Source organism: Rhinichthys klamathensis, unplaced genomic scaffold (genome assembly GCF_029890125.1).
Source record: "Rhinichthys klamathensis goyatoka isolate OS25496 unplaced genomic scaffold, OSU_Roscu_1.1 h1tg000177l_1, whole genome shotgun sequence".
Classification (NCBI taxonomy): Eukaryota; Metazoa; Chordata; class Actinopteri; order Cypriniformes; family Leuciscidae; genus Rhinichthys; species Rhinichthys klamathensis.
This window is the reverse complement of record NW_026606706.1, coordinates 87272-113759: the sequence shown is the minus strand read 5'-3', so window position 1 is coordinate 113759 and position 26488 is coordinate 87272. Positions and strand designations below refer to the sequence as shown.

Sequence of the window (26488 nt, the reverse complement as noted above, 5' to 3'; positions counted from 1 at the left end):
TTTCTAGTATTTTAGACATAAATGAAAGATTTGAAATGGGTCTGTAATTTGCTAAGTTATTTTGATCTAATTGCGGTTTCTTAATAAGAGGTTTTATAACTGCCAGCTTGAATATTTTTGGAACATGACCTAAGAATAAAGACGAGTTAATAATATTGAGAAGAGGCTCTTCCACTACAGGTAACACTTCTTTCAGTAGTTTAGTGGGTATTGGATCTAATAAACATGTTGTTGGTTTAGATGCAATGATAAGTTTATTTAGCTCTTCCTGTCCTACAGTTGTAAAGCGGTGTAGTTGTTCTTGAGGGGCGATAATTGAGGCTGAATCACAAGACACCATAGAGGATTGTACATTTACAATTGTGTTTCGGATGCTTTCTATTTTCTCATTGAAGTATTTCATAAAATCATTACAGCTATACTGTAACGGAATATTTTGCTCTGGCGATGTCTGTTTATTTGTTAGTCTAGCCACGGTGTTAAATAAAAACCTTGGATTATTTTTGTTATTTTCTATTAGTTTGCAGAGATGCTCAGCCCTGGCTGCTTTTAGAGCCTTTTTATAACGTGACACACTGTCTTTCCACGCGATTCTAAAGACCTCTAGATTAGTTTGTTTCCATTTACGCTCTAAGTTACGAGTTTCTCTCTTGATAGCATGCGTAGCACTGTTGTACCATGGTGCTTTAGTTTTCTCTCTAACCTTTTTTAATCTAATTGGTGCAACAATATCTAATGTACTAGAGAAAATGGTGCTCAAACTGCTGGTCATTTCCTCTAGTTCATCTGTTTGTTTGGGTTCACTGAGCAGCTGAGATAGATCAGGTAAGCTATTTGAGAATCTATCTATAGTGGTTGGAAGGATTGTTCTGCCTGGTCGATAACGCGGCGCAACATGACAAATTTCAGCAGTACGTATTATGCACGTTACCATGGAATGATCAGTGAGATCGTCACTTTGCGGTATAATATCTATATCGGTTGGATTGGTTCCGTATGATATAATTAAATCTAGTGTATGATTTAGACGATGAGTGGGACCACTGACGTTTTGCTTGACCCCAAAGGAGTTTAATAAATCTGTAAACGCAGTCCCTAACGCATCATTTGTGTTATCTACGTGTATGTTAAAATCTCCAACAATTATTGCTTTATCGGCATTGACCAATAGATCTGAGAGAAAGTCTGCAAACTCTTTTAGGAAATCAGTGTAGGGCCCTGGAGGTCTATATACAGTAGCCAAGGCTAGAGATAATAGGGATTTCTTTCTTACATCTAAGAGCGTAACATTTAGCACAAGTACTTCAAACGAATTAAACCTGTGACCTGTTTTCTGAGTAACATTAAGAATATCTCTATAGATTGTTGCAACACCGCCGCCACGACCGATCAGACGGGGCTCATGCTTATAACAGTATCCTGGCGGAGTAGACTCATTTAGACCGAAATACTCATTTGGTTTAAGCCAGGTTTCAGTAAGGCAAAGTACATCGAAGCTATTATCTGTGACCATTTCATTTACAATAACCGCCTTAGGTGTGAGCGATCTAATGTTTAGAAGACCTAGTTTTAGAAATTGTTTTTGTTCACTGATATTTAGATTTTCTGGTTTAATTACAATAAGATTTTTCCTAGATCCTACACTAGATTTATTGTTTGGCCTCACTAGACGAGGAATAGACACAGTTTCTATATAATGTTCTACACTACTTATATCAATTAAGTTGGGACAGCAAAGACTGTGAATTGGACTTTGACTTACTAGTCAGATGGTGTGCAACGTCTTGGAGATGTTGTCCGACAGCACAGCCGCTCCGATTCTGCTGGGGTGCAGGCCATCAGCACGGTAGAGCCTAGGTCGCTCCCAGAACAGATTCCAATTATTTACAAAGAGCAGTTTCTGTTCATTACACCATGACATTAACCATTCATTTAGAGCAAATAGTCTACTGAACCTTTCTTGTCCTAGTCGGTACGAGGGAAGCGATCCAGACACGATGATCGTTGCCTCAGGCGCTGTGCTGCGTACCGTCTCGATCAGGCTCCTGTAGTCCTTCTTCAGAACCTCCGTCTGCCGCAGCCTGATGTCGTTCGTTCCCGCGTGGAGGACAACGGCTCCGACGCGCTCGTCACCGTTCAGGATCTCGGGAACCTGTGCGGCGACATCAAGAACACGAGCACCAGGAAAGCAGTGAGTGCGCACCTTACCCTTACCTGAGGTAGCGCGGACATGACGGACCATGGAAGTGCCGATGATCACGGCGTCGTCACGTTCCGACTCGCGAAGGGGGGAGAAGCGGTTCTGGGTGGAGATCTCGAAGACCGGGAGGGGCGGAGAGGTTCTTGCTCTGGTCCTGGCTCGTGTCTTCCGCTGTGGGATCACCCAGGGTCCATGGTGCTGTGTCGGTGCCGGAGTGAATGAAGCCAGAGATGATCGCGTCCTCCTGGGCAGAGAAACGCACGGAGTAGACGAAGTCGGAGTCAAAAAGTTACTAACCACTGACTTGTGAGCATCGGCGCGTGACGTTTCAAGCGCTGATCGCCGATCCCGCAGCTCGGCTTGCCTCTCCAGCAGACCACGGATCTGTTTCTCCACCGATTCCAACTCCAATCGTACCGAAATCAGCTCGAATGTGTCCTCACCTCCACTCAGAGGTAACGTTAGACACACATCCGATATGTTCGCCATTATAACAGATGAACAGTAAATTAGCAGTGATACTACCAGTATCACTACTAATTTAGGACTGGAATGCTGGATATAACCTGTATCCTTTCAGTGAAACGGGTGTAAAATCAGACGCTCGATAGGCGCGAGCCCACGCGTGAAATGCTAGCGGGCTAAAGGCTAGTAGCCGAGATTCGCAAAGTTGGATCTAAGTAGCGATATCAAAGCAATCCGATTGTTTTTTTTATAGGGAATAGTATCGAGGATAGGTTACCATAAATGAGTGGTAAAGAAGAAAATCAAGGATTAATGAATCAATTCAACGGAGCTCTAAACACAAACAAACACCGCACGCGCATGGTCATTTAAAGTAATATACACTGAAACAGCGTGCTGAAAACAGGTCTTTTTTTTTTTTACAGGTCTTTACATTCACTAAAAAACACATAAAAAACACTTAATTGCAACATTTATTCTCCTTATACAGTCTTATGCAAAGCATGCTGGGAACTAGAAATCCACTACCCAAGTTTCAAAGACAATTTCATTAAGTTACTCCAACTTAATTTAAAAAAATCAATCAAAGCAAAAAAAATATTTTATATTACATACAATGTGTAATGTAATGATCAACATTATTATGCCGACAAAATAGTTTAATTAAATCAATAAATTCGAATTTTTAACTTGCAACCATGCATTTATTTAAGTTGTGGTAACAGGTCCCCTGAATTACTTTTTAGAGTGCGTGTTTATCAGTTTGTGTCTTGTAAAATATATATGATTAAATGATTGATTGATTCAAAGAATTTTCAGGCAATCCACACATTCATATCTGTTCTGATTGAATATTGTATATTTTGGCACATATTCAGAAGTACTGTACTTGTATTTCATGTACACTACCGTTCAAAAGTTTGGGGTTGGTAAGATTTTTTTTAAAGATTTTTGAAAGATTTTATGCTCACCAAGGTTGCAATTATTTGACAAATACAGTGAAAACAGTAACATTGTGAAATATTATTACAATTTAAAATGTTTTCTAGTTTAATATATTTTAAAGTGTAATTTATTTCTGTGATGGCATAGCTGAATTTTCATCAGCCATTACTCCAGTCTTAAGTGTCACATTATCCTTCAGAAATCATTCTTATATGCTGATTTGGTGCTCAAGAAACACTAATTATTATTAACACTGAAAACACTTGTGCTGCTAAATATAACCCTAATAAAAAATGTTCATGATTCTTTGATGAATAGAAAGCTCAAAAGAACAGCATTTATTTGAAATAGAAATATTTTGTAACATTACAAATGTTTTACTGTCACGTTTGATCAATTAAATGTTCCTTGTTGGAAAAAAAAAACGTACTGACCCTAAACTTTTGAACATTTGTGAATGTATAAATAGTATTTTAGTGTTGTGCATAACAAACATACAAGAAATGACTGAGCAGAATTGTAGTATTCTGAACACACCCTCCCTCAGTTTTTTTTCTTCTTTAATAAAGAATTTCCCAATGCCTTGTGCATTTGAGAAAATGAACCTGACAAGCTGTCCATCTCTACTGATTGACAGGTCATCCGACACCCTGATCACATGCCCTCCGCTGCTTTGCTCTGGGCACACCATGAGAAGTCGGTAGTGATTGACCAGTCACTGGCCTTCCTGGGAGGGATTGACCTGGCCTACGGAAGATGGGATGATTCCCAACACCGACTGACTGATGTGGGGAGTGTAAGAAGAAGCCCTCAGCACAGTCCTGCTCTATCCCCCAGCCTCACTCATGTAAGACCGCCACTATTTTTAGTGGTACTTTCTGAGGCAAAAATCACTATTACTATTCTACATACAGTTATTCATCTAATAACCCATTCTTCTCCTGTAATACACTACAGTTCAGAAGTTTGTGGTCAGTATGCTCACAAAAGCATTTATTTGTTCAAAAATATAGTAAAATAGTAACATTGTGAAATATTATTACAATGTAAAATAACTGTTTTCTGTTTTAAAATATTTATTTCTGTGATGGCAAAGCTGAATTTTCAGCATCATTACTCCAGTCTTCAGTGTCACATTATAAATCCTTCAGAAATTCTGATATGCTGATTTGGTGCTCAAGAAACATTTCTTTTTATTATTAATGATAAGAACAGTTGTGCTGCTTAATATTTTTGTGGAAACCATGGTAAAATTTTTTGGATTCTTTGATGAATAGAAAGTTTAAAAGAACAGCATTTATTTGAATTTTTAACATTATAAATGTATTTACTGTCACTATTGATAAATGTAATGCATTCTCCTTGCTAGATTAAAGTATTAATTTCATCATCAGCAAAAAAACCTTTGTAGGGCTGGACTTTTACCTGACTATTATCACTCGATATTTTCACCTTGTGGATGATAAAACAGGAAAAAAATCCCATGTATTCTTACAGTGTCGGAGAGCATTTTGAGGCCAGTAATACCTCTTTTCCACCAGAATGGTTAACGTTCTGGAGCCAGAGCCCATTCTTGGCCAGTTCTTAGCCAGGCAAACTGGAGACTGTTGCAAAGCGTCTGTATGTTTCCACAGGTTTTAGAAATGAACGGTGACGAACTGCTGCTACGCGTTGTTTACCTGCGTAACCAGTGTAAATATAAACATTGTGCATCCCAGTGTTTGTGCAGGCGGTGTGGCAACTATGTTTAGCTTTTTTTTTTTTTTTTTTACAGTACAAGGAGTGATTAGCAGTGTTATACCACATTCTGTGACCTATCGAATCTGGTAGAATTCTATCCAATAGCAACTACTCTGAATGACCTACTACAGGACAACTCACATTTTGATCAGAAAATGTAAAAATGTAGTTATTAGTCCTCTTATCAATAATGGATTAAACAAACTTAAAGTGTGAGCTATGAAGTTTTGATGAGTCCCTTGAGATTAATATTTGTTGGATTCAAATAATAAAAATAAAAACATAATCCTTGTTATTCCCTATATGGATTTATATACATAGAGAGTGTAGGCTATATCAGAAATAGATGATATCACTTCTTCACAGAGGCATAAGTGAATTGGACAGGAATAAACTTGTAAATGTGACCCATTGCGAGTGATAGCCCACAGTGGCTTTGCAATGTTTGTCAACATGCCATGCTATTGCCAGCTGGGTGTTTCTGATATCTGTCAAAGAACTCAATGGGGGAAGTCGACACACACCTGACAGACGTCTGCTAAAGCCTCCTCTAAACATGTGGACTAATGCGCCAAATTCAATTCAGTATATAGTGCTTTTCACAATACATGAAAATACTAAATTTAAAACTGGTAATGGTAAATGGATTTAACATTAACAAAATGTCATGTAAATTTATTTGTAGGACCACTACGTATTTATCTGTTTTATGTTATATATTGATTTGTGATTTATACTTGAAAGTATTGACAGCTATCCTGAATTGCAATTGTAGTGATTTATGTTTTGTATAGCTGTTCAAACAATGGTGATCATAAAGGACTGGTCCAGACTGCATTTCAGTTGTATGCTTACTGGGATTGATTTTGCGGCTGGTGATTCAGGGCCTCTGCCTTCTTATTCTTTTCTTTTCCCAACGAGCAAACGTAAAATTGCAATTACGGAGCATCTGGGGCACCCTTGAAGGGCCTGCGGTTGATAATGCCAGTCCTTCTCGCTGGGCCGTTCCTTCCCCCCAGAGAGCTGCATTAAACAGAAAGGCCCTACATGGATGAGTGAGTCAACAAATGACTGGGGCCACTAAATGGGAGCTTGATTTCGTCTATATATGCCACCTCTCCCGGCCTGCTGCCTACCTGCCTGCCGTTGTGTCATTAAATATGGGTCTGAGCTTTTAAATAAACATGATTTGAACCCTTCAGATGAAGGCACTTATTGCATTTACTAAGGGGCTTCTCTTTGCATGCTTGAGTGACTGTATCTATCAATGCGGGGCTCCTCAACTGTAAAATCTTTGCTAATATACATGAAACTGTTACAGCTGTTGGTCTAACCTTTCAAAACGTCTCCTAAGGAGCACAGTGATATTTGCACTTAATAAAATTATGCCCACCAGGAGAATAGTGCTCTGACATTTGCCATTTGTCAAGTCGAGGGCACCATGATCCCCCATGAGCCATTAACTCGCACACATCAGAGGGCATTTTACCCTCGTTCAGACTCCGCTCAGCAGACTGGAGTCACTTACGCTATCGTTTAAGTCATAGCTTCCCTGGGCTGATGCCGCATGGGTGGCCATTACCACTCTCTACATATTGCAGGCTGACAGCTAGCCCGATTTATCAGCCACATAGATAACATGGACGTTTTCACTGTTGAATTTTTCAGAATGTATGAAGAAAAAGATGGTCTTGGTTCTTTGGCCCTCTGTTGTTCACCAGTGAGAGACTAATGTCTCTGTCCATTTTTTTATTTTTGTTATAATACTAAACAGTGTCAGGCAGACAGCCCAGACATTGCATACATGTGAGATTTTGAAAATAGTACACTAAAAGTGCCCAGATGGTATAATGTTTGTGGTGGAGCATCAAGTGTTCTCACAATAATCGAAAAACTAGACATTTTTAATGTGCAAGGAATGGAGAAGTCATGGAAAAAAAGTAATATATTTCCAAAATGAAATGAAAGGTTCTAGTTAAAGGGATAGTTTACCCAAAAATACAAATTCTGTCATAATTTACTCACCCTCACCTGACTTTCTTTCCTCTGTGAATCACAAATGAAGTTATTTTGAAGAATGATGCTAACAAAATAGTTTTGGTGACCATTGACTTCCATTGTATGAACAAAAAAACAGACGTTTCTCAAAATATCTCCTTTCATTCCGGTTTGGAACGGCATGAGGGTGAGTAAATGATAACAGAATTTTTATTTTAGGGTGAACTATCCTTTTATGCCTAATAATTTAATGGATAGTAATTACTCTTCTTGTGTGAGTACAATTTCTATACATTTAAAATGTTAGTAATATTGCCTACAACACTTTGCACCACAGAACAGGAGGAGTTTGTGTCAATTTCATACTTTCTACTTTTTTAAGAAATTGAGACTGTTTCCCACAGCAGTTGTAAAGTATATGAACCTAATAGTATAATTTTTACAAATACATTTTTGGTCACCAGCCATGTACATATTTTTGGTGCATACAAGATTTATTGGGATGCAGGAATGAGCTTAGTAAATAGCAAAACATATGTCTTTTCTGTCTTATCTATGTTTTATACGTGTTCATTTTTGTTCTGATAGCAGTCAGTTGCCACAGTGGAGGAGGGCGAGGAGATGAAGTTTAATTTGAGAGTTGAAGAAATTCAGACTGGAGAAGGAGGAGATTCAGGCTCAGTGGAGGATCCAGGTTCCAGCTTCGCTTTGCACATAGAGGAGGAACAGGGAGAAAACAACAGAAGAAGACTGCTAAGAACGCCATCAGAGAAAAGTCGCCACAGCTCTGATGGAGCAGAGTCCAGTAAGAGAAATTCAACTAAATAAATGGTTATATAGATATGATTATATTTCAAATACTCTCTATTTATTTTATTTTATCTATACATTTATAAAGCTTATTTTTTTCTAGTTTATTTTGCTATTCTGTTTGGTGCCGATAGTAGTGCAATTAATTACATAACAGAGACTGTGCTTGTGTTCTGTGTATAGAACATCACAGTAGGAATAGTCTTAATTCCAGGACACCTCTCTCTCGGGAATGTTACACCAAGAGCTTGTCTCTGCATTCCAGCGATTCATACTATCTCGGCCTGCATCACTCTCTCCCTTTGCCTTATGGTTAGTACACACGCATTAAAACCAAACACATCTGTATGACATGCATTGCATATATTGACACATAAATCCAGTATTCATACACAACTAAACCTTATTATTCATTCACCGAAGCTGACGTTGACTGACACAGCTATGAGAACTAATCAATCTTTAAGTTTATAAATATATGAATTGCTACGGTTGTGTGATGTCGATCTGTTTTAGAGACCAGTTCCCTGAGAAGTTACATAGGCAGTACTGAACTCTGTGGAGAGACTCGCTTCTGGCACGGCAAAGACTACTGCAACTTCATCCTCAAAGACTGGGTCAAACTCAACAAGCCTTTTGATGGTACGGAACAGCTGAATTAAACCCGACTGGTGCACATCTGTAATATCACAACCACAATTTTTTTTTAATGTAGACCTCAGCTGATTTATTTTGCATTACAAAAATATCAGGACACATTCATATTTCGGTTTCCCGAAACAGTGAAGCTTTAGGCCTTAAGACAAAAAACTAGCAGAAGAGACAAAAATGACAATGACACTACACATTCTTTGATATCTTAAGTCAAATTCATCAAATGAAGCAATCTCTCCAACACAGGAGTGAGGGAAAGAAGACATAGAAGTCGTTTCCAACAATCCCATTCTGTAGTCAGTATGGGGTTATTTTCCCAGCTCTATTCTCTTGCCAGAGGGAGATAACTTTATTTTTGCATCTCTGCTTTGTAAATGTGAAGTCCTGGTTTTGCACATAGTGCCAACTGGGTAGGACACAGCAGGAGAATGGAGGAGTCTGATAGATGAATGTAGTGAAATACTCTAAGATGGTTGTGCATTGTCAAAGACGGTGAAAGAGAAAGACCACACTGGGATGCCTTCAAAAGGCCTGTCTGTCATCTCTGTATAATGGTTTGGTTAATGTTATTATGCATTATAGCGGCTGTTTGTTGTTTATTTTTCTGGTTAAGACTTCATTGACAGGTATAAGACACCTCGGATGCCCTGGCATGATATTGGGGTGGTGGTTCATGGGAAGGCTGCAAGAGATATTGCACGACATTTCATTCAGAGGTGGAACTTTACAAAGGTAGGAGGCATTAGATATGTTCTTGGCTATCTTACGGTGCGTCCGAAATCGCGTACGGTCTGAGTAGGCACTACATTTGAATTTGAACTTACTTCACGACCATTAAAAAAGTACATAGTATGAGTGTGTAGTATGAATGTAATCCGCACAAACTACATCCACCATGTTATCGTTATCATGTGACCTACCAGCGTTAGTTGCGTCGCTTCACTTCCATTCATAAGTCCTCTCTTGTGGCCTCATGGGATAGTAAAGTGTCCATCGAATCGAATGCACACTTGAGAATCTCGCCGGAAGTAGTAGATCATCCGGGGACTTTTCACCTTGCTGTTTTTTAAATACTGTGTATTCAGACATACTACTCTGTTGGTGTACTGTTTTTCGCATGCTATATAGTAGGGAAGTATTCGATTTCGGACGCAGCGTTAGTCTTTCTCTTGTGAACAATAAGATTAAATGCAAATTAAATCCTGAGAAAAAGACTCCAGTAGGCTAATCTCTAGAGTTTCAGAAAATTGTATCCCAAATTGTGCTCGGAATTGTCAAGATATTTGCATCAGATTCTTTCAAGATCAAATATTCTGAGCTGTAAGATCTAAGTTTATTTCATAACTCTACTCTTACTCTACCAAATTTACTCTTTTTAAACAACTTTGGAAGAAACCTCTGAGTAAAACATCAGAAATGAGAACCTGCTGAGGAGCTGAAAGAACAACCTATGAGCAACATCATTTTCATCTGGGGGAGTTTTACCTTTGAAAGCATATCATACCATATTACATATTGAAAGCAGAGTGTTGCAAAGTGTATTGGCCACATATTGTATTGTTTGCTATACAGCATGACTATAATGCATATCCTCTTGAATGTCCAGAAAAATCACTTTCTTAAATGATTAGACGGTGCACAAATACCACCTCCATTCAGAACTCTAATTGTAAGAACTAATTGGAAGATCAGAGCGCATGCATGAAGCCGAGGTTTCCACCCTCTCTCAAGTGTGTTTGAATAACCATCTTTATTAGCTTGAGCTTAGCACCCCCTGCAGTTGCTCATTGTGTCCTGTTCTGAATGCCGTCAGCATTCAATGGCCGCCCGTACTCTCAGCCCCCTTTTAGAGCAATTAGAGGCCTTTTTACTTTGATTGTTCAGTAATTGAATTGGTTTGAGGCCTGTATGATTTCCTTTGGATTATGCCAGTCATATTTCAGGCTTGGCTACCGATCAGACACTCTGCTGGTGAATAATTAAAGGAGAGGAAGCCAGGTGTGTGTGCGGCAGACGAGGACAAACAAAAGAAAGTTGAATGCCTCTGATGAGGTGTTTAGTGGAAATGAGAATTTACGGCTCAAAGACAGACCAGTCTCATTTATATCTTTTGCTGTTGATTAGGGAACGCCACTTGTCACATTCACAACAAAGAAAGTATTTCGAAGTGGGAACAATCCTGTCAGTGATTTGTGTGGATGGCATTATGGGATATATTACAGGACTTTTCATACATTGATAGTGTATACCAAAAGTTTGGGGTTGGTACGTTTTTTTAATGTCTCTTAAGCAAGTTACTATTTTCTTATTTTAATATATTTTGTAATGTAATGTAAATCTAGCTGAATTTTCAGCATCATTACTACACTCTTTAGTGTTACATGATCCTTCAGAAATCATTCTTATATAACGATTTGCTGCTCAAGAAAAATTTCATTTGAAATAGAAATCTTTTTAAGCATAAGTGTCTTTACTGTCACTTTTGATATTTGGATCTATTTAATGCGTCCTTGCTGAATAAAAGTACTATGATTTAAAAAGTACCAAAAATGTTTGAATGGTATTATACAGTATACTGTAATAATAACAATTTTTGCATGAGTTCTGAATTAAACTTGTATAAACAATTACATTTACATTGTAAAATACATTATCCTGCAGTATCTTAACATCTGACTTTTTATTAAATATAACATCTGAGTTTTATTTGCCCTTTATTTATGAATAATGCATTTTTTTTACACCTGTGCTAAACTAACTTGCTATTATACTGTTATCACAGAACTTTCCATCTCCAACCCTATGATCAGTGTTTTATGATCTGCACCTGTAATACGAAGAAAAAAAAATTGAATTAGTTTAAGTCAAGCTTTTTTTAGAACTGGTGATTCAGACATGTGATTCACTATCAAGGTCACTGGAGTTATAAGTATCGCTTGGGCAGCTGCCAACAGCCCGTGAGCAGAGTTAATGTTAGTTCTCCCTCATCAGGGCTCAATGGATTTTAATCAACACATTATGCCAGTTGTTAATTGCCTGAGAACCATCTGTTTATAACCACACGGCCCAGATTACCGCTTGCCCACAGTGTAAGCTGACATGGCGTACAGTCTAATTTGCACCACGAGCACTTCCTTCAGGAGGGGTGAAAACGTCAAGTAAAATAAAAGTTCCAAAGAAACTCAAACTTAAGCGAACAAATCCTTTTTTCTCTCGCTTTGTTTTAATAACACTGTTTTACAGAACAGAACAGAACAGAAAGTCTAGATGAATGAACAACACATTCGTTTTTAATGTGACCAAATATCATGGAAAGCACTGAGAATGCTAAAAAATATTGTTTCTCCCATATTTAGATAATTGGTAGCAAGTGGCGACATCATTTTTCTTTGTTTCCCAGGAAACAAAGCTTGTCTCATGTTCAAACAACCTTTGAACCATGTGCCGGGCCCAGTTGAAAACAGTCTGAGTGTAGTCTAGTTAGGACAATAGCCATTAAAAACCTAGTTTCGGAAACCCTTCACACACACGGCCATCAATTTACTGTAATCAGCGGCACTGTCTAAGACTAAACAGAGGAACAGAGACTTTTATTCCGCCTCAAACAAGTGCTCTATCTCTGGGGAGTGCAGGGGTTGATGGTCAGCCCAACAGGCTATCTGGATGTGGCACAGTAATTAGCGCTCTTTAGGGGTGTGATTTTGGAGTCGGCGTCGGGCATTCTGTCTGATCCCAATCAACTCTTCTTTTATTTGCTAGCTGGTGAAGAAGCGGTCGGGGGTGACGTGCTACCCCTGCCTCATGCCCAAGTCTCTCTCCGCACCCATGGTGCCAGCTGAGTACCACGGAAAATCCACACAGGCTAACGTTCAGGTGAGTTTTCAACACCAAATTACATGAGTTCCTGCTTTGTACTGGCAATATTAAGTTAATATCCATCATTTTTTAGAGAAATGTGTGTTTTGTGATAAGTCATTCCTTGCGATTCTATTCCTTTTCGCCCCAAACAAACTAAAACAAGGTTTTGAGATCTGTGTGCCAGTGGTCTATTGGGTCAAAGGTCCATGAGGAGTCCATTCATTTGGCCTACGTGTCAGCCATCCAGACCAGCAAACATTTCATATATATAGAGGTAAAATACATAACCACAAGTAGTGTTGGGGGTAGCGAGTTTGCTTAATCAGATAATATTTTTCAAGTAACTTTTCTAAACTTACTAGTTACTTTTACATTTATTCTTTGACACCTCTCCTGTCCCCATGTTGAAATAAAAATCAGGAGTGAGATGCAGAGGCGTTATGTGCGCTGTGTAAACATTGTAGTTCTAGACTAAATGTGAGAATGCATTTACTCATCTCACTTGCACAAAACCAGATTCGGTATTCCTCAAATTGAATAAAACAACAATAAATTAACAATAAATGAGTTACTTTTTTTAAGGGAGTAACACAACATTGTAACATTACTTTTAAAAGTAACTTCCCCCAACACTGAAACAAGTATACATCAGCTGCACAATTTGGGATAGGGCCTATGCCTGGTCATGAGTGCAGAATAAAAGGTTTTTATTTTTTTAGGGGTGCAGTCATTTATTTACCCAGTTGTTCATTTACAGTATATTATTGTTATTTCATATGTAAAAAAAAAAAAAAAAAAAAATGTTAAACAAGCAAAGACAATTATGTTTTTACAAAATAATTATATTTCAAATAAGTGCTGTTCTTTTGAACTTTCTATTCTATAAAACATATTCAAATAGAAAACAGATATTTTACATTTTAATAATATTTCACAATATTACTAATTTTACTGCATTTTTTATCAAATAAATGCAGCCACGGTGAACATAAGAAAAGTCTTACAGACTCTGAACTGAAGTGTAAATATATATATATACTGTATAAATATATAATGCATACATGTATTAAAAAGAAACTAAAATCTTTTTTTTTTTATAAACAACTGATCCGGAACCCTGTTTTATGAGATTGGTGATTCTTGCATAATGCTTCAGATGCAGTTCCTGTGCCGTATTTTCAGTTTTTAGTCTTTCAGGCATCATCTTTCTCTTCTCCCTTTTGTCTCTTTATCTCTCAGAACCAGTTCTTCATCAGTTGTGCTGACAAATCCATCCACAACAGCATTGGAGATGCGCTCACGGAGAGAATCCTGCGGGCATACAGGTGCATCATGACAATAGATACACTCGTATATGAATTTGAACACAAAAAACATCAACGGGCACACCTAACTCCTATTCATTTCCGTTTATGACTCGGCCACAGGGAGAGAAAAAAATTTCGGGTCTATGTGGTGATGCCCCTGCTGCCCGGCTTTGAAGGTGACATCTCCTCAGGGGGGGGGCAAGCCATCAAAGCAATCATGTACTTTAATTACAGGTAATTCCAAACATGCGTCTTCTGTAATCACCAAATTGCCACAATTAAGGGCAAAAATGCAGCAAATTACACGTGTGTAATGTGGAAACAACGGTCCCCACTACTCACGAGAGAGACGCAAGAGACGATTACAGCCCCAGCTTGGAGGCTCAACACTAGGCTAGATAAGGGGAGTAGAGAGGATGCTGTGGTAACTGGGGTTCAGCAAGCGATGTGATTGGTCGGGTGAAGGAGAATTAAGACACACGATTGGTGCAAGACAGACAGTAGATGAAATTAAACCTTTCTTTCTCCATTACAGGACAATGTGCAGAGGGGAGCGCTCCATTATTGAGAGGCTCAAATGTGTGAGTAAGTAGACTAGTATGCAGAAATATAGATTTAGACTATAGCTGTCACATTTGCAGAAATCATGCCCATCAAATGTGGATTGCATAATTTGAATGTATTATAACAGGATCTGGATGAAGAAAGTGTGTGTGTGTGTGTATTTGTCTGTGCAGTGGCAGATTGCTGGATCAAGTACATCTCATTCTGCGGTCTGCGCACTCACGCTGACCTGGATGGGCGTCTGGTCACTGAACTCATTTACGTGCACAGCAAGCTCATGATCGTGGATGATTGCACTGTCATTATTGGTCAGCCAATCTCCCCTCTCACACATATAGAAAAATAAAATTGGGTCGTTCTCAGGAAATGGTATCATTTGTGCCAGAAAATTTAATGAATCAATTTCATACACAATTTAAGACACAATATTTTCCCACGTTTTAGGCTCAATGAAGCAATGCTATAATTGAAACATAGGTGGAGGTGTCTTGCTTGATATTCAGATTAGTGGTTGACAAATATGATTTTTTTTTTTTATTGGCTGATACGCACTACTACCTTAAGGTATATTTGGAAAAACAGCATATTAAAAAATATATATATATATATATATATCTTGAAACGCACCTGGTCATGTTGTTTGAAATCTTTAAACTGTAAAACTATTATTCGCCACTAGGGGACACTGCACTCATACAAAACACATCTCGTGTGGACATGAGCAGAATAACAAACACCAACAGATGTTTATGAAAAGCGAAGTCACGCCTGTCTCCTCAATCCACACAAATGCATTATTAAAATCCCATTAACGTCGCTCAAATCCTGTCTGTCTTTATCAATTCCAATTATCCTCTTATCTTTATGAATAGGCTTTGAAGAAGAAAAACAAGAAACCACTGTTTTTCACTGATATGTCCTTGAGGCTCTCAGTAGAGGTCACGCCCAAATACAGATCCAGAACACGCATCCTACACTCCCCATAGGCATTAACCATGATAGTAGGAAAAGGAAAAGTGTCTGATAGGTATCTGTGATCTGCTTAGGCTCAGCAAACATCAATGACAGGAGCATGCTGGGAAAGAGAGACAGTGAAATGGCTGTGGTTGTTGAAGACACAGAATTCCAGCCCTCTGTCATGGATGGAGAGAGTTATCAGGCTGGCAGGTTCGCCCTGTCTCTACGGGAGGAATGCTTCAGGTCTGCTTCTCTGTAACACGTGAGCAACATGGCAACAGGATTTTTATTTGCAGTGGGAGGTTTTACGGTCCTGTGACATACATTGTTGATATGTATTGGATGAATCTCACAAAGAAAGAAATATATAGACATTAGATTTACACACTAAATCAGCACTATGTTTAAATCACTAAATACTCCAGTGTGAAAATATTTATTATACACATAATTTTTGCATTTTTGAAAAAAATTTTGCATGGGAGAAATGTTCTCATTTCTAATGAAAATAATACAGATATACTTATGAAAATTTCAAATCGTAAATATTTGTCCTAAAATCGGGTTTAAGGTGAAAGATGAAATACAGCCTAATGCAACCTATTTAAATGTATTGATACTTTGTGCTCTATTACAAAAGGTTTAATTTGGAGTCTGAAACAACCTCTCGTTTTAGGCTTGTTCTTGGCTTGCTGGGAGACAACATAGACATCAGTGATCCCATCAGTGACCGATTCTACAAGGAAATCTGGATGGTGACAGCAGCCAAGAACGCCAGTGTGTATGACAAGGTAAATACGTCACTCAGAAAAGGTAAGAGCACAGCACTGACCTTCCTCACCGAATGCTCTAAATAGCCCTCGATATTTTTTTTTATTTTTTTTTTTTAGAAAAGACTGATCTTAGATATTTGATTAACCGGCTCAGTCAATAGAGCCGGATGTTTACTTGTGGTCTGATTCCGCCTATTTCTTTTGTCATTGAAATGCTTCAACAATCCAATATATGATAAATATGCTTAAGCCATAATATTAAGTAGGTTTATCACCATCACTGTCTCTCTGTGCAGGTCTTCAGATGTTTGCCCACTGATGCAGTCCTAAACTACAAGATTCTGAAGGACTACATGTCACGCCCATGCATGGCTGCCGAGGACCCTCCACAGGCCTGCGCTGAACTGAAGAAGATACGAGGCTTTCTGGTCCAATTCCCCTTGTATTTCCTGTCTGAGGAGAACCTTTTCCCTTCCTTCAACTCTAAAGAGGGAATGATGCCCATTGAGCTGTGGACATAGACTCTTTGAAACTGTAATGGCTGCCCTCTCTTTTGATGCTTGTCATCTAATGATGCTATATGTGCTGTAAGTAGCATGCATACATTTGTAGAGCAAAAACTACCTCTGAGCTATCCATAGACGCTAGCTTTACATGTTGCTGTGAAGTCTCAGACAGTCTTAGTGTACATAAACCTTCATTCTTCTGCTGTGTATTTGTCCTTTGTCCCTGCAGGTTTATAACTGAACTATTTTAATGAAATATACATGGACACTGCAGCTGTTGTAAATAATTAACTTTGTTCTTTCAGATTATTTCTTTACGAGTGCATAGTTCTTTTCATTTGTTCCTGAAAATGCAGGCAAAAATGCTTAAAATAACAACACAACCACTTCAGGTAATATCACAGTGACTTTAAATTTAAAAGCACGCAATAACTTGCTGAAATTCTCATTTTTACAAAATATATTAAGTACATTATTTCAATATATTATTTAAATTATTCTTATAACTTACATATGTATCTTTATTATAATACTTAAACTGGAAAAGTCACGGTCACATAGACACATATAATATGGTAACATTAAATGTCTTGCAACAATGTCTGCAAGTGTTTGCATTTTGTAATCCGTAAGCCCGTAGACTTACAACACAAGATAATTGTGGACCTTACAAACTCCCATGTAATGAGGATGAATTATGGTGGCACAAAGACAAACATAGAGAACGCTATGGCTTTGGTTAGGCAAATGCACATGCTTAATGTGATGCACCTAACCATTACATCTAGATTATTAGCCTCTTATATTACATTACATAAACTTCCTGAGGACACATTTCAGCTGCTCTTTCATCATACATATTTCCCATTGACAAAATAATGCTCACTGGAAATTTTCCACACAGTAGAGTGATCATTAACATGGTTTAAACCGATAATGTTTTTGAATGAGCAAAAGGTGGCTTGAACGGGTGCAGGTGGCGCTTTAAGCGACATAGAAACACCTACGTGAAGCCAATACAAAGGATCGCGGCTTACGCTAAGGAGCGAATACAAAAGATTTAGCCGAATGATCCTTTCTTAAGTGGAAAATCTGGAAAATCTGGTTTTGCTTTAAATATCAATGAGGTCATCACCGCTTTCATCACTTTCCACTGTCAGTTGACGAGTCCACCACTTTTTGACTTCAGACCCTGAGGAGGCCTCGTCACTCACAGGGTTCATCTTACACACCATGGACTTCACACTCGTGCGGCCTGCGGGAGAAACACAGGACTGTGATGTGAGTCACGGGTTAACCAGCCACACACACACACACACACATGGCAATATGCAGAATACTAATTACATGGAATAATAAACAATAAGTCTTTGTTTACCAACCCCTTTCAAAGAAACATGGGCGGTGACTTAAGAAAATTTACCAGAAATAAATATTTTTTACATGCCATTAAACAGATATTTTTCTTTGAATCAAATGAAAAACACAGACAGCAGCAGGAATATTAGGCTTCTGTTACTTTAAGAGCGAATGCATGGATCCAATATACTGATACACGTTTTCTCTCTCAACTGTTTATGTTCACTGAAGACATAACTGACTGTTTACAAGGATTCTTGCCAAGATGGGCATTTTGTTTGAATATGTCTGTTCAAACGTAAGAAGAGGTGAAAGAGAGCTCAATACAGTATTCATGTGCTGTATGAACACGCAAAACATCACACAGAGAAACAAATTGAGTTCCCTTTCATGTCTTCTTGCGCTTTCATCTGTCCCGAGTGTTGTTCACGTTTGTTCATTTTCTCACAACATTGCATTGTTAGAATTCATAAAAACGTTACCAGCGATTGACACCGTTTCATAAACTCACAGAATTTTTACTCGCATTTGGTGCTTGGCGAGTGTTCATTTTAGGCCCTGATAGGAAGACTTTTGATAAATTGTTTATACCAAAACAATTTGGTATAAACAAACAGATATATTTTATATGTGCTGCAATTTTCATGGTTATATATTTATATTAAATCATTTGTAATAACTTATAATGTATAGTTAAAATATAATAATTTTTATTTTTACATTTTGAACATATATTTTAAATTTGCTGCAATTTTAATTTTTATATTAATGCATCTTATATAAAAATCATCTATTATAATAACTTAAAATGTATATTTAAAATAGAATAATATTTTTATTTTTACATTTTAAACTGTTTTAAGTTTGCCACAATTTTCATTTTTACAAAATATATCAAGTACATTATTTCAATATATCATTTAAATGAGTCTTATAACTTATGCATATTTTTTAGAATACCTAAACATCTGGAAAAGTCTCTGTCATATAGACATATACTATGGTTACATTAACTGTCATAATGTCTGCAATTGTTTTTTTTTTTATTATCACGTTATTTTTTCTCATTTGTAAGCTGCTTAGGATAAAATCAATCATTTTGTAAATGTAACAAGCATGTGTAATAGTAAAAGTATATAAAGTTTGGTATAGACCTGCAGGCAGTCGCCACTGTCCCAGCTTCCTCTGGGGTCGGTCGGCGGAGTCCTGTCGGTAGCCGCTGCGGTCTGACAGGGTGGGGCTCAGTAAGGTTTGCAGGCCACTGTTCTGCTGGGTCAGGACCAGGAAAATCATTTTAAATCATTTCATTAGAATGAAGACTCAACGACACACACAATCTTTCAAGAATAGACGCTACTAAGGTTACCTCTGGCTGAGTGGGATTGTCCTGGTTATGTGCGTTGGTGTCCTCACTGGGGACGGTGGTCTCAATGCTGGGAGGGTTGAGCAGGCGGCGGAGATCCTGCTGTTGGCTCTCTCTCAGACTGAGAATGATGCTACATGACTGCTGCTGTTTCTGAAGAAGGAAGGTGATGTCAGTGTTTTCCTTCAGTTCATCCTGCATGTCTAATATCAGGATCTATCGCAGTGCCAGTATGCCGATATGGGACTAATTCTATTGCACAATGACAATAAAGGAAATTGAGCTGAATATGCAGTTATATCAGTGATCCTATCAGTGGATCTGTGTGAGTTTTATAGCCTTGACTCTGGCCCAGATTTTTTTTGAGAAGAGATATCACAGTTCTTTTCAAGAAAAGTCAGTTCACTCTGGCTATATATGCAATACCTCCAGGCAGCTATTTTGGGCATGCAATTCTTACAAAAGTGAGTGTTTGACATGGTAATGGATACGTTGATTTGTTTGGTCTTGGCGGAGTAGATCTGCAACGCTACTTCTGCTGCTGCTGTTGGTTAAGACCAACAGCTGCAGAACAATTATGGGACTTTCTACTGCCAATACAAACACGACACGCAGCTGTAAGCATATAAGACATGCTGCTAACATACAATATAGCATACATGAATAACCCATAGCAGATCTATACAGGTGGAGCTGGGGAAGGTGGAGGGTTTCTGAAAGCGTGCTGCACTGCTACATCAAATACTGACCGAATATTTGAAGGGTGAGCAGCGAGCTCATTGGCTACTGATACAACAGGAACCAATCAGCTGTGCTCTATAGAGAATGACGTGATTGCAAGCAGATTGAGTAAAGGACTTTGTATAAATCTCAAAAAACTGCTCGACAAACTCACATTTTAATAACATTTTAAATCTGCAACAAAATCTGTACCAATTAATGTTGTTTCTTATGCTCAAATAGTGTAAAAAATATCTCAGGTTGGTCCAGCCAATGTGCATGTGCAGTTCCAAGCTCAGGACACTGATTGTTTCTAACAACATCTGCAGTGACACGATTGGCTCTTTTATTTAGAAGACGGGACTTATTATGCCGTATTACAAATTGCACTTTATCCCATTCAGAGTAATATGAATGAACAGTATTGGTACATATTCAGTCTTTGGTGATATTTACAGCTGCACAAGAAAATAAAGCTGCAAAAGGTTGTCTGGCCGAGTTTATCTGATGTAACGACTGAGACAATCAGACGCATAACTATTTGTAACATTGAACAAATAAGCTTTAAAGCCCACTCTTAGGAATGAAACATCCCCCCAAAAGAGACAAAAGAGCAGGAAAGGTTTCAGTCGCCAGGGCGACGATCAGATAAGATGTCTTTATTGCTGTGAAAAATGTGGTCATGTGGTCAAGACGGAAGCCATAGGAAAGACCTACAGCCCTTAAAACAGACTTTCCTTAATTAATTTATAGACGAACTGATCTATAAATGAACATGCATCCCAGGACATTATGTGTGATCATTTACTGTCTTGTGTAGTGTCTTTTAATAGTTTTTTTTTTTTTTTTTTTTGATACTGTGTATTTTATAATAGAACCAACGGTCAATGTAACCTCACCTATACCATGTTTGGTCTCTATAAATTGGTACTTTGAAGATTCAAATGATCGTGTATATGATATGTCGATAGCTGCGCAACATATTAGTATTACAAGAATCTTTCATAGTTTCTTGATCAGCAACCAATCCAGCTGCACATGCAAATGAGCACGCTTGAAACAGAGTCATAAATCCAACCAACAGAGGAATTTCCCGCTTGGAAATTCCACCTTTCTTATTGATTGAGCCAACCCTGAGAGGTGGGACCTTTTTCAGGCTTTAAATTGCATCTACACAAGCCCTTCCTTCTCTTGGCCTTCTCGGTAAGTTCGGGGTGCTGTGCTGTGCTGTCCTGCGTGGCTTCAGCAGGCCAAAGGGCAGCAGCCCTTGACTCACAACCAGCCATGTGCTCATGGAGAGAGAGAACTTTCAACCAGAACAGAGTCGAACTAACCATGCAAGTTCATCATATATTCTTCATCCAACGGAGAAGAAAACGATTTTGCAATCGTTTTCTTCTCTTTTGGATGAAGAAGATATGATGAACTTGATGGTTAGTTTGACACTCAATGTTTGACACTCACGGAACCATCAAAATCCTTTTTCAGGAACTTCACGAAACACTTTCACTGCAAAGGCCATGCAAGTACACATTTAATGAGGTGCTTTTCATGTTCAATGAATCTCTTCCGTAGCTTCATTACATTTCCGGTTTCATTCTGTCACTTACCATCTACCCGTGTATGTGTAATTGTTTGTATGTTAGTCATGTGTTCGTGATTTAGTTAATAAAACTTGTGCACTATTTCAATTTGGTTCTGATTCTCTGCTTGCAACAAAGTTTATTTTGCGATTTAGATTTTGACTACAGGCTCTTAGTAGTACTGTAAAGTAAGAAAGACATTTCCCTCCCCCGGAAATGAACATTTCTTAGAATTAATAAACAATTAACACTGAGTGTTCACGGGACGAACAGGTTGATTGATTGTAATATTAAAATTGCCATATTAAGTTAACTCTATCAATTGATCCAAACATTCATAATAAATAATAACAAGTTATGATTGATTATTAATATTTCTTTAGAGCTAATTTGCTACACTGATAAAGGTTATATTAATGTCAAGGTGTGGTGTTAGATTTACATAAATATTGCATGAATTCTCAAACTGACTGGTCCCACTGCATATCAGATTTATTTCCACATATTAAAGTGGGCCAGATTGAAATTGGCAATGTCAAATTCAATGTGAAATCAGATTTGGGCCACGTTGAGATGTAGAGTGAATGGAGTCATTGTCAAACCGCTGAACTGGTTTCAGTTAAGTCGGGTAAATGTCATGTCTCTCAGGAGTGTGAGAACCATGGTGTTTGTGTTTGTGTGGACTCACGGCTCGTATGCGTTTCAGGCACTTCTTTAACCACATGCGGATGGTTTGTTTGGCCACCTCCTCCTCTATAGTGTATTCAAGCTGCTCTCGCGCCAACAGCTCCTCCAGCTGAAGACTCTTCCGGATATCAACCGAGCGGTATGACAACATGCTGAAACATACACGATTAACGACTATAGACTACAGAACAAGCTTAGGGACCAATATGAACAACATAATAGCAATTAATTGACCCTTTCAGGTTTTGTTCTCTTTGGGCTGGGGAAGAAGATTAGAGTTTTGATAGCAACTCTATTACAAAATAGGACATTTTGATTTATCATGATATGAAAATGTGCTCTAATAAATATCACAGTTCTTCCTAACCTCAGTACATCATGGAAGGTGACATCTCCTCCATTGTGCAGACGCTCCATCTCGTAGCACATGTGTTTGAAGAGAAGCTTATCTTTGTCCAGGTCAACTTCCAGACGACCTCTCAGCAGACGGAGCAGAAACTTCACCCGAGAGGTTGGAATCACTCCCTGTATCAAAATCATCCAGATCTATTGCTGACGTTGGTTTCAGAAAACTTCATATATCATCATAACAGTAAATACCTGCTCAAACAGCTAAGAAAAAAAAAGCTACGCACTGTAAGAAAATTATCAGACTATTGCTCTGTTCCTAGTGGGCTGTCTATCTAGACAGCATTTTAAGGGATCAAAGGCACGTTTCTTTTATTAAATTCTAAGGAAGCATCATATGTATCCTTGGAGTAGGCTATCCCAGAATGCTTTGTGATAAACTATGAATGCTGAAATAGAACTAGCAATATACATTATAAATTAAAAAAAATTTACTTTTGGTTTTGTCCAAAATAGTTTTGGAGGACCAAAATCACTGACCGAAACAGTGACATTTAATTAGCACTTCTCTGAGGATGCGTTTTGACTGTTTCAGTGTCAGTGTGCTACAGCAGGTAAACATGTCAGACATTTGACCATGACCAAAAAGGATGCTAGATTAGCAATAATGTAAAATCTGTTTGGCTGAAATATCGAGAGGCGGGCAGCTTGATGTCGAAGAACTTTACTATGGTTTAATTTATCACAAGAGAACAAGACATTAATTTCGATTTTGGTTTTTGGACAAATGAAAAATCAAATTTCCGCTTCAGTTTGCCTATGCAGAGTTACAATCAAATCAGCTTTGTGAGGTTCCATAACAGTCAGGATGATTCCGAAGCAGATCACTGGACTTTGGATCAGAGCTCATGTCTCTAATTATGGACCTAGTCCTCCCTGTGCTCAGCTGTTACAGTCTTATGGTTTCAAGTGTTTCTAGCTGATCCCATCTTGACTCATTAAGGCCAGAAAATGACTGGTGTGCCTCATTTAACTCATATACACGAGCATATATTACTAATCCTACGGGGGGAGGTCAAATCTGCATGCACTTCTCTCTGCTGCTCTCAATAAGGCTGTTTCCACCTAATGAAGATGACAGCTCAACACCTCTCACTATCTGTGACAGGCAGTAATAACCTCCAATTACTCTGGAGGTGAGAATGTCGATGCGTGTGATTCATTCATTTGCAGCTTCAGAGCCGGTGCGGAGAGCACACATGGGTATTAACTCAAAATCATCCCCACTGACAGCCGCTGATCACAGGCACATCCCCTCCTCCTCACCTCCCGCTTGTCATCCACCATGTTCCAAATGATCTGGAAGTGACGCAGGTCGTTGTAGCTTAGCAACTGGTCCTCCTCGGTAGAGTAGAACAAAGAAAAATTCTCCACAATGATAGCTGAGGGGGAGATAAAGTGATTAGGGTTGGGTTAGCTTTCAGCTAGGCTCTCAGTGCTTGAGTATAAGGTTGAAAACACTCTAAATAAGTGTGCAAATGCATATATGAATACTTTGCTGATGCATTGCAAGGACATGGTCCTGTTGTACACACTTTGTGTTCTTGCATTTCTGTGGTGGTAATAAACCTCAAGGGGGTGATAGAGTAAAGGCCTGGGTATACTTTATTTTACGCAATCCGCTCTGTCAGCGCGGTCACAAAAATTGGGCTGCAATGCGTTGTTGTCCGCACACCTTGTCCGTGAACCCTCCTAATGACGAAAATGACATCACACGGACGGCCAAAGTACACTTTGGGCTTTTCAGTACCTTCAAATGCCTCTATTAAAATGTCAAGCTATTGACAGTTAATGCTAATGTCCACTATAGCACCCCTTTTGGCAATGCTGGGAGTTCCTCCAAATGCAGGTTTGGAGTTGGTCTAGCTAGTGGATCATATTTAACCATGGAAATCTTGCTAGCAAGATTGGGCAAAATTTAATTTTAATTACACTAGCGTTCAAAAGTTTGGGGCTGGTAATATTTTAATTTAATTTTTTTGAAAAGTCTCTTCTCACAAAGGTTGCATTTATTTGATAAAAAAATAATAATACAGTAAAACATTTTTAATATAGTAAAATCCTATTACAATTTAAACTGGTTAACTGTTTTATATTTGAATATACAGTTGTAATCAAAATTATTCAACCCTCATTGCAAATCAGGTTTTTGGGCAAAATTTACAGACTTTCAGCTGTTTGCAATGAACAAATCAAACAAAAGTAATTGAAATAGCTCAACACAACAAATGTTTCAAGTGGTTTCCCAAAATTCAATTCCTCATGAGCAATGGCCTCCAGTTCAGTAATATTCTTGGGTTTACGTGCTACAACTGCCTTCTTCAAATCCCACCAGAGATTTTCTATGGGGTTCAAGTCGGGTGACTGTGATGGCCACTGTAGAATCTTCCAGGATTTCTTTTGCAACCAAGCCTTGGTGGAATTTGAGGTATGCTTGGGATTATTGTCCTGTTGGAAGGTCCAATGATGCCCAAGCTTCAGCTTCCTCACTGACAGCATGACGTTTTCTCCTAGGATTTCCTGATATACAAAAATGAATCAATCTTGCCTTCCACACGCTGCAGGTTTCCAGTGCCAGAGGATGCAAAGCAGCCCCAAAACATCACCGAGCCACCATCACGCTTAACTGTAGGCAGAGTGTTTTTTTCAGCATATGTGTCATTCTTCTTCCTCTAGACATACTGCTGATCCACAGGGCCGAAAAGTTCCAGTTTTGTTTCATTGCTCCACAGAACAGAATCCCAAAACTTCTGTGGCTTATTTATATGATTTTGAGCAAATTGGAGCCGACTTTTCTTGAGCTTTTGGGTCAGTAGTGGTGTACGTCTTGGATATCTAGCATGGAAACCTCAGTGCCTGTTGCCACCAAGTCTTGCTGAAGGTCTTTTCACTTAAGAGTTTTTCTGAACCTGAGGTTTCTCAGAAATCTGGTTGCAGCCATCAATAGCTTCCTTATTCTGCCCTGTCCAGGTAGTGTAACCACTGTTCATTTAACTTTGAACTTGCAAACTATGCTTTCCAATGGTGTCTCTAGGAACATTTAATGCCTTTGCTATCTTTTCTATCCTGTTCCTTGTTTGTGAAGGGCGATGATATCTTCTCTTATCTTTTTGGACCATTCTTTTGACTTAGCCATATTTCTAACATTCGGTCAAATGCGGCACTCAAAAAACCTAGCCAGTTCAGGTTTTTCATGTGTTCTAGTTCAAGCACACCTGGTGCAACTAATGAATCCCTTGATTGGTTGCATCAGGTGTGCTTGAGACAACACCCGTTTTGCAGATGTGTGCTGTTGTGAGGGACTCTATTCTGGGGGTTGAAAAATTTTGAGACTGTAGAAGTCATTAAAAGTTGCATTTTCAGTTGAATTTGGGGAAACCACTTGAAATATGTGTTGTGCTTGAGCTGATTTGCAATGGGGGTTGAATACTTTTGATTACAAATGTATTTTTAAATGTAATTTATTCCTGTAATTTTCAGCATCATTACTACAGTTTTCATTGTCACATGATCCTTCAGAAATCATTCTAATATACTGGCTTGGTGTTAAAGAAAAATTTCTTAGTATTATCACAATGGTTGTGCTGCTTA

General features: G+C 38.4%; 2 protein-coding genes across 4 annotated transcripts in view; one reads left to right on the top strand and one right to left on the bottom strand.

The window, feature by feature from the left end:
* The window catches only part of si:ch211-168k14.2 (phospholipase D1), a 34775-nt gene extending 17795 nt beyond the window's left edge, over positions 1 to 16980 (top strand). The window contains exons 13-26 of the mRNA XM_056260637.1: positions 4248 to 4457; positions 7937 to 8153; positions 8342 to 8470; positions 8675 to 8800; positions 9426 to 9544; positions 12572 to 12685; positions 12834 to 12944; positions 13910 to 13995; positions 14098 to 14211; positions 14513 to 14562; positions 14715 to 14849; positions 15588 to 15741; positions 16175 to 16289; positions 16568 to 16980. Coding sequence (XP_056116612.1) covers positions 4248 to 4457; positions 7937 to 8153; positions 8342 to 8470; positions 8675 to 8800; positions 9426 to 9544; positions 12572 to 12685; positions 12834 to 12944; positions 13910 to 13995; positions 14098 to 14211; positions 14513 to 14562; positions 14715 to 14849; positions 15588 to 15741; positions 16175 to 16289; positions 16568 to 16792 — 1905 coding nt within the window. The 3' untranslated portion in view covers positions 16793 to 16980. The remainder of the gene's footprint in view (positions 1 to 4247; positions 4458 to 7936; positions 8154 to 8341; positions 8471 to 8674; positions 8801 to 9425; positions 9545 to 12571; positions 12686 to 12833; positions 12945 to 13909; positions 13996 to 14097; positions 14212 to 14512; positions 14563 to 14714; positions 14850 to 15587; positions 15742 to 16174; positions 16290 to 16567) is intronic.
* Positions 13810 to 26488, bottom strand: part of nalcn (sodium leak channel, non-selective) — a 92954-nt gene continuing 80275 nt past the window's right edge. Inside the window, exons 29-35 of one of the 3 annotated variants that reach the window (XM_056260636.1) lie at positions 24164 to 24279; positions 22857 to 23014; positions 22491 to 22641; positions 19503 to 19652; positions 19291 to 19405; positions 17913 to 18032; positions 13810 to 13981 (exon numbers count right to left, since the gene is read on the bottom strand). In XM_056260636.1, the coding sequence (XP_056116611.1) occupies positions 13968 to 13981; positions 17913 to 18032; positions 19291 to 19405; positions 19503 to 19652; positions 22491 to 22641; positions 22857 to 23014; positions 24164 to 24279 (824 nt within the window). In that variant the 3' untranslated portion in view covers positions 13810 to 13967. Of the gene's footprint in view, positions 13982 to 17170; positions 18033 to 19290; positions 19406 to 19502; positions 19653 to 22490; positions 22642 to 22856; positions 23015 to 24163; positions 24280 to 26488 lie in introns of those variants that run through there. The other 2 variants (XM_056260634.1, XM_056260635.1) reach the window with 2 other exon arrangements.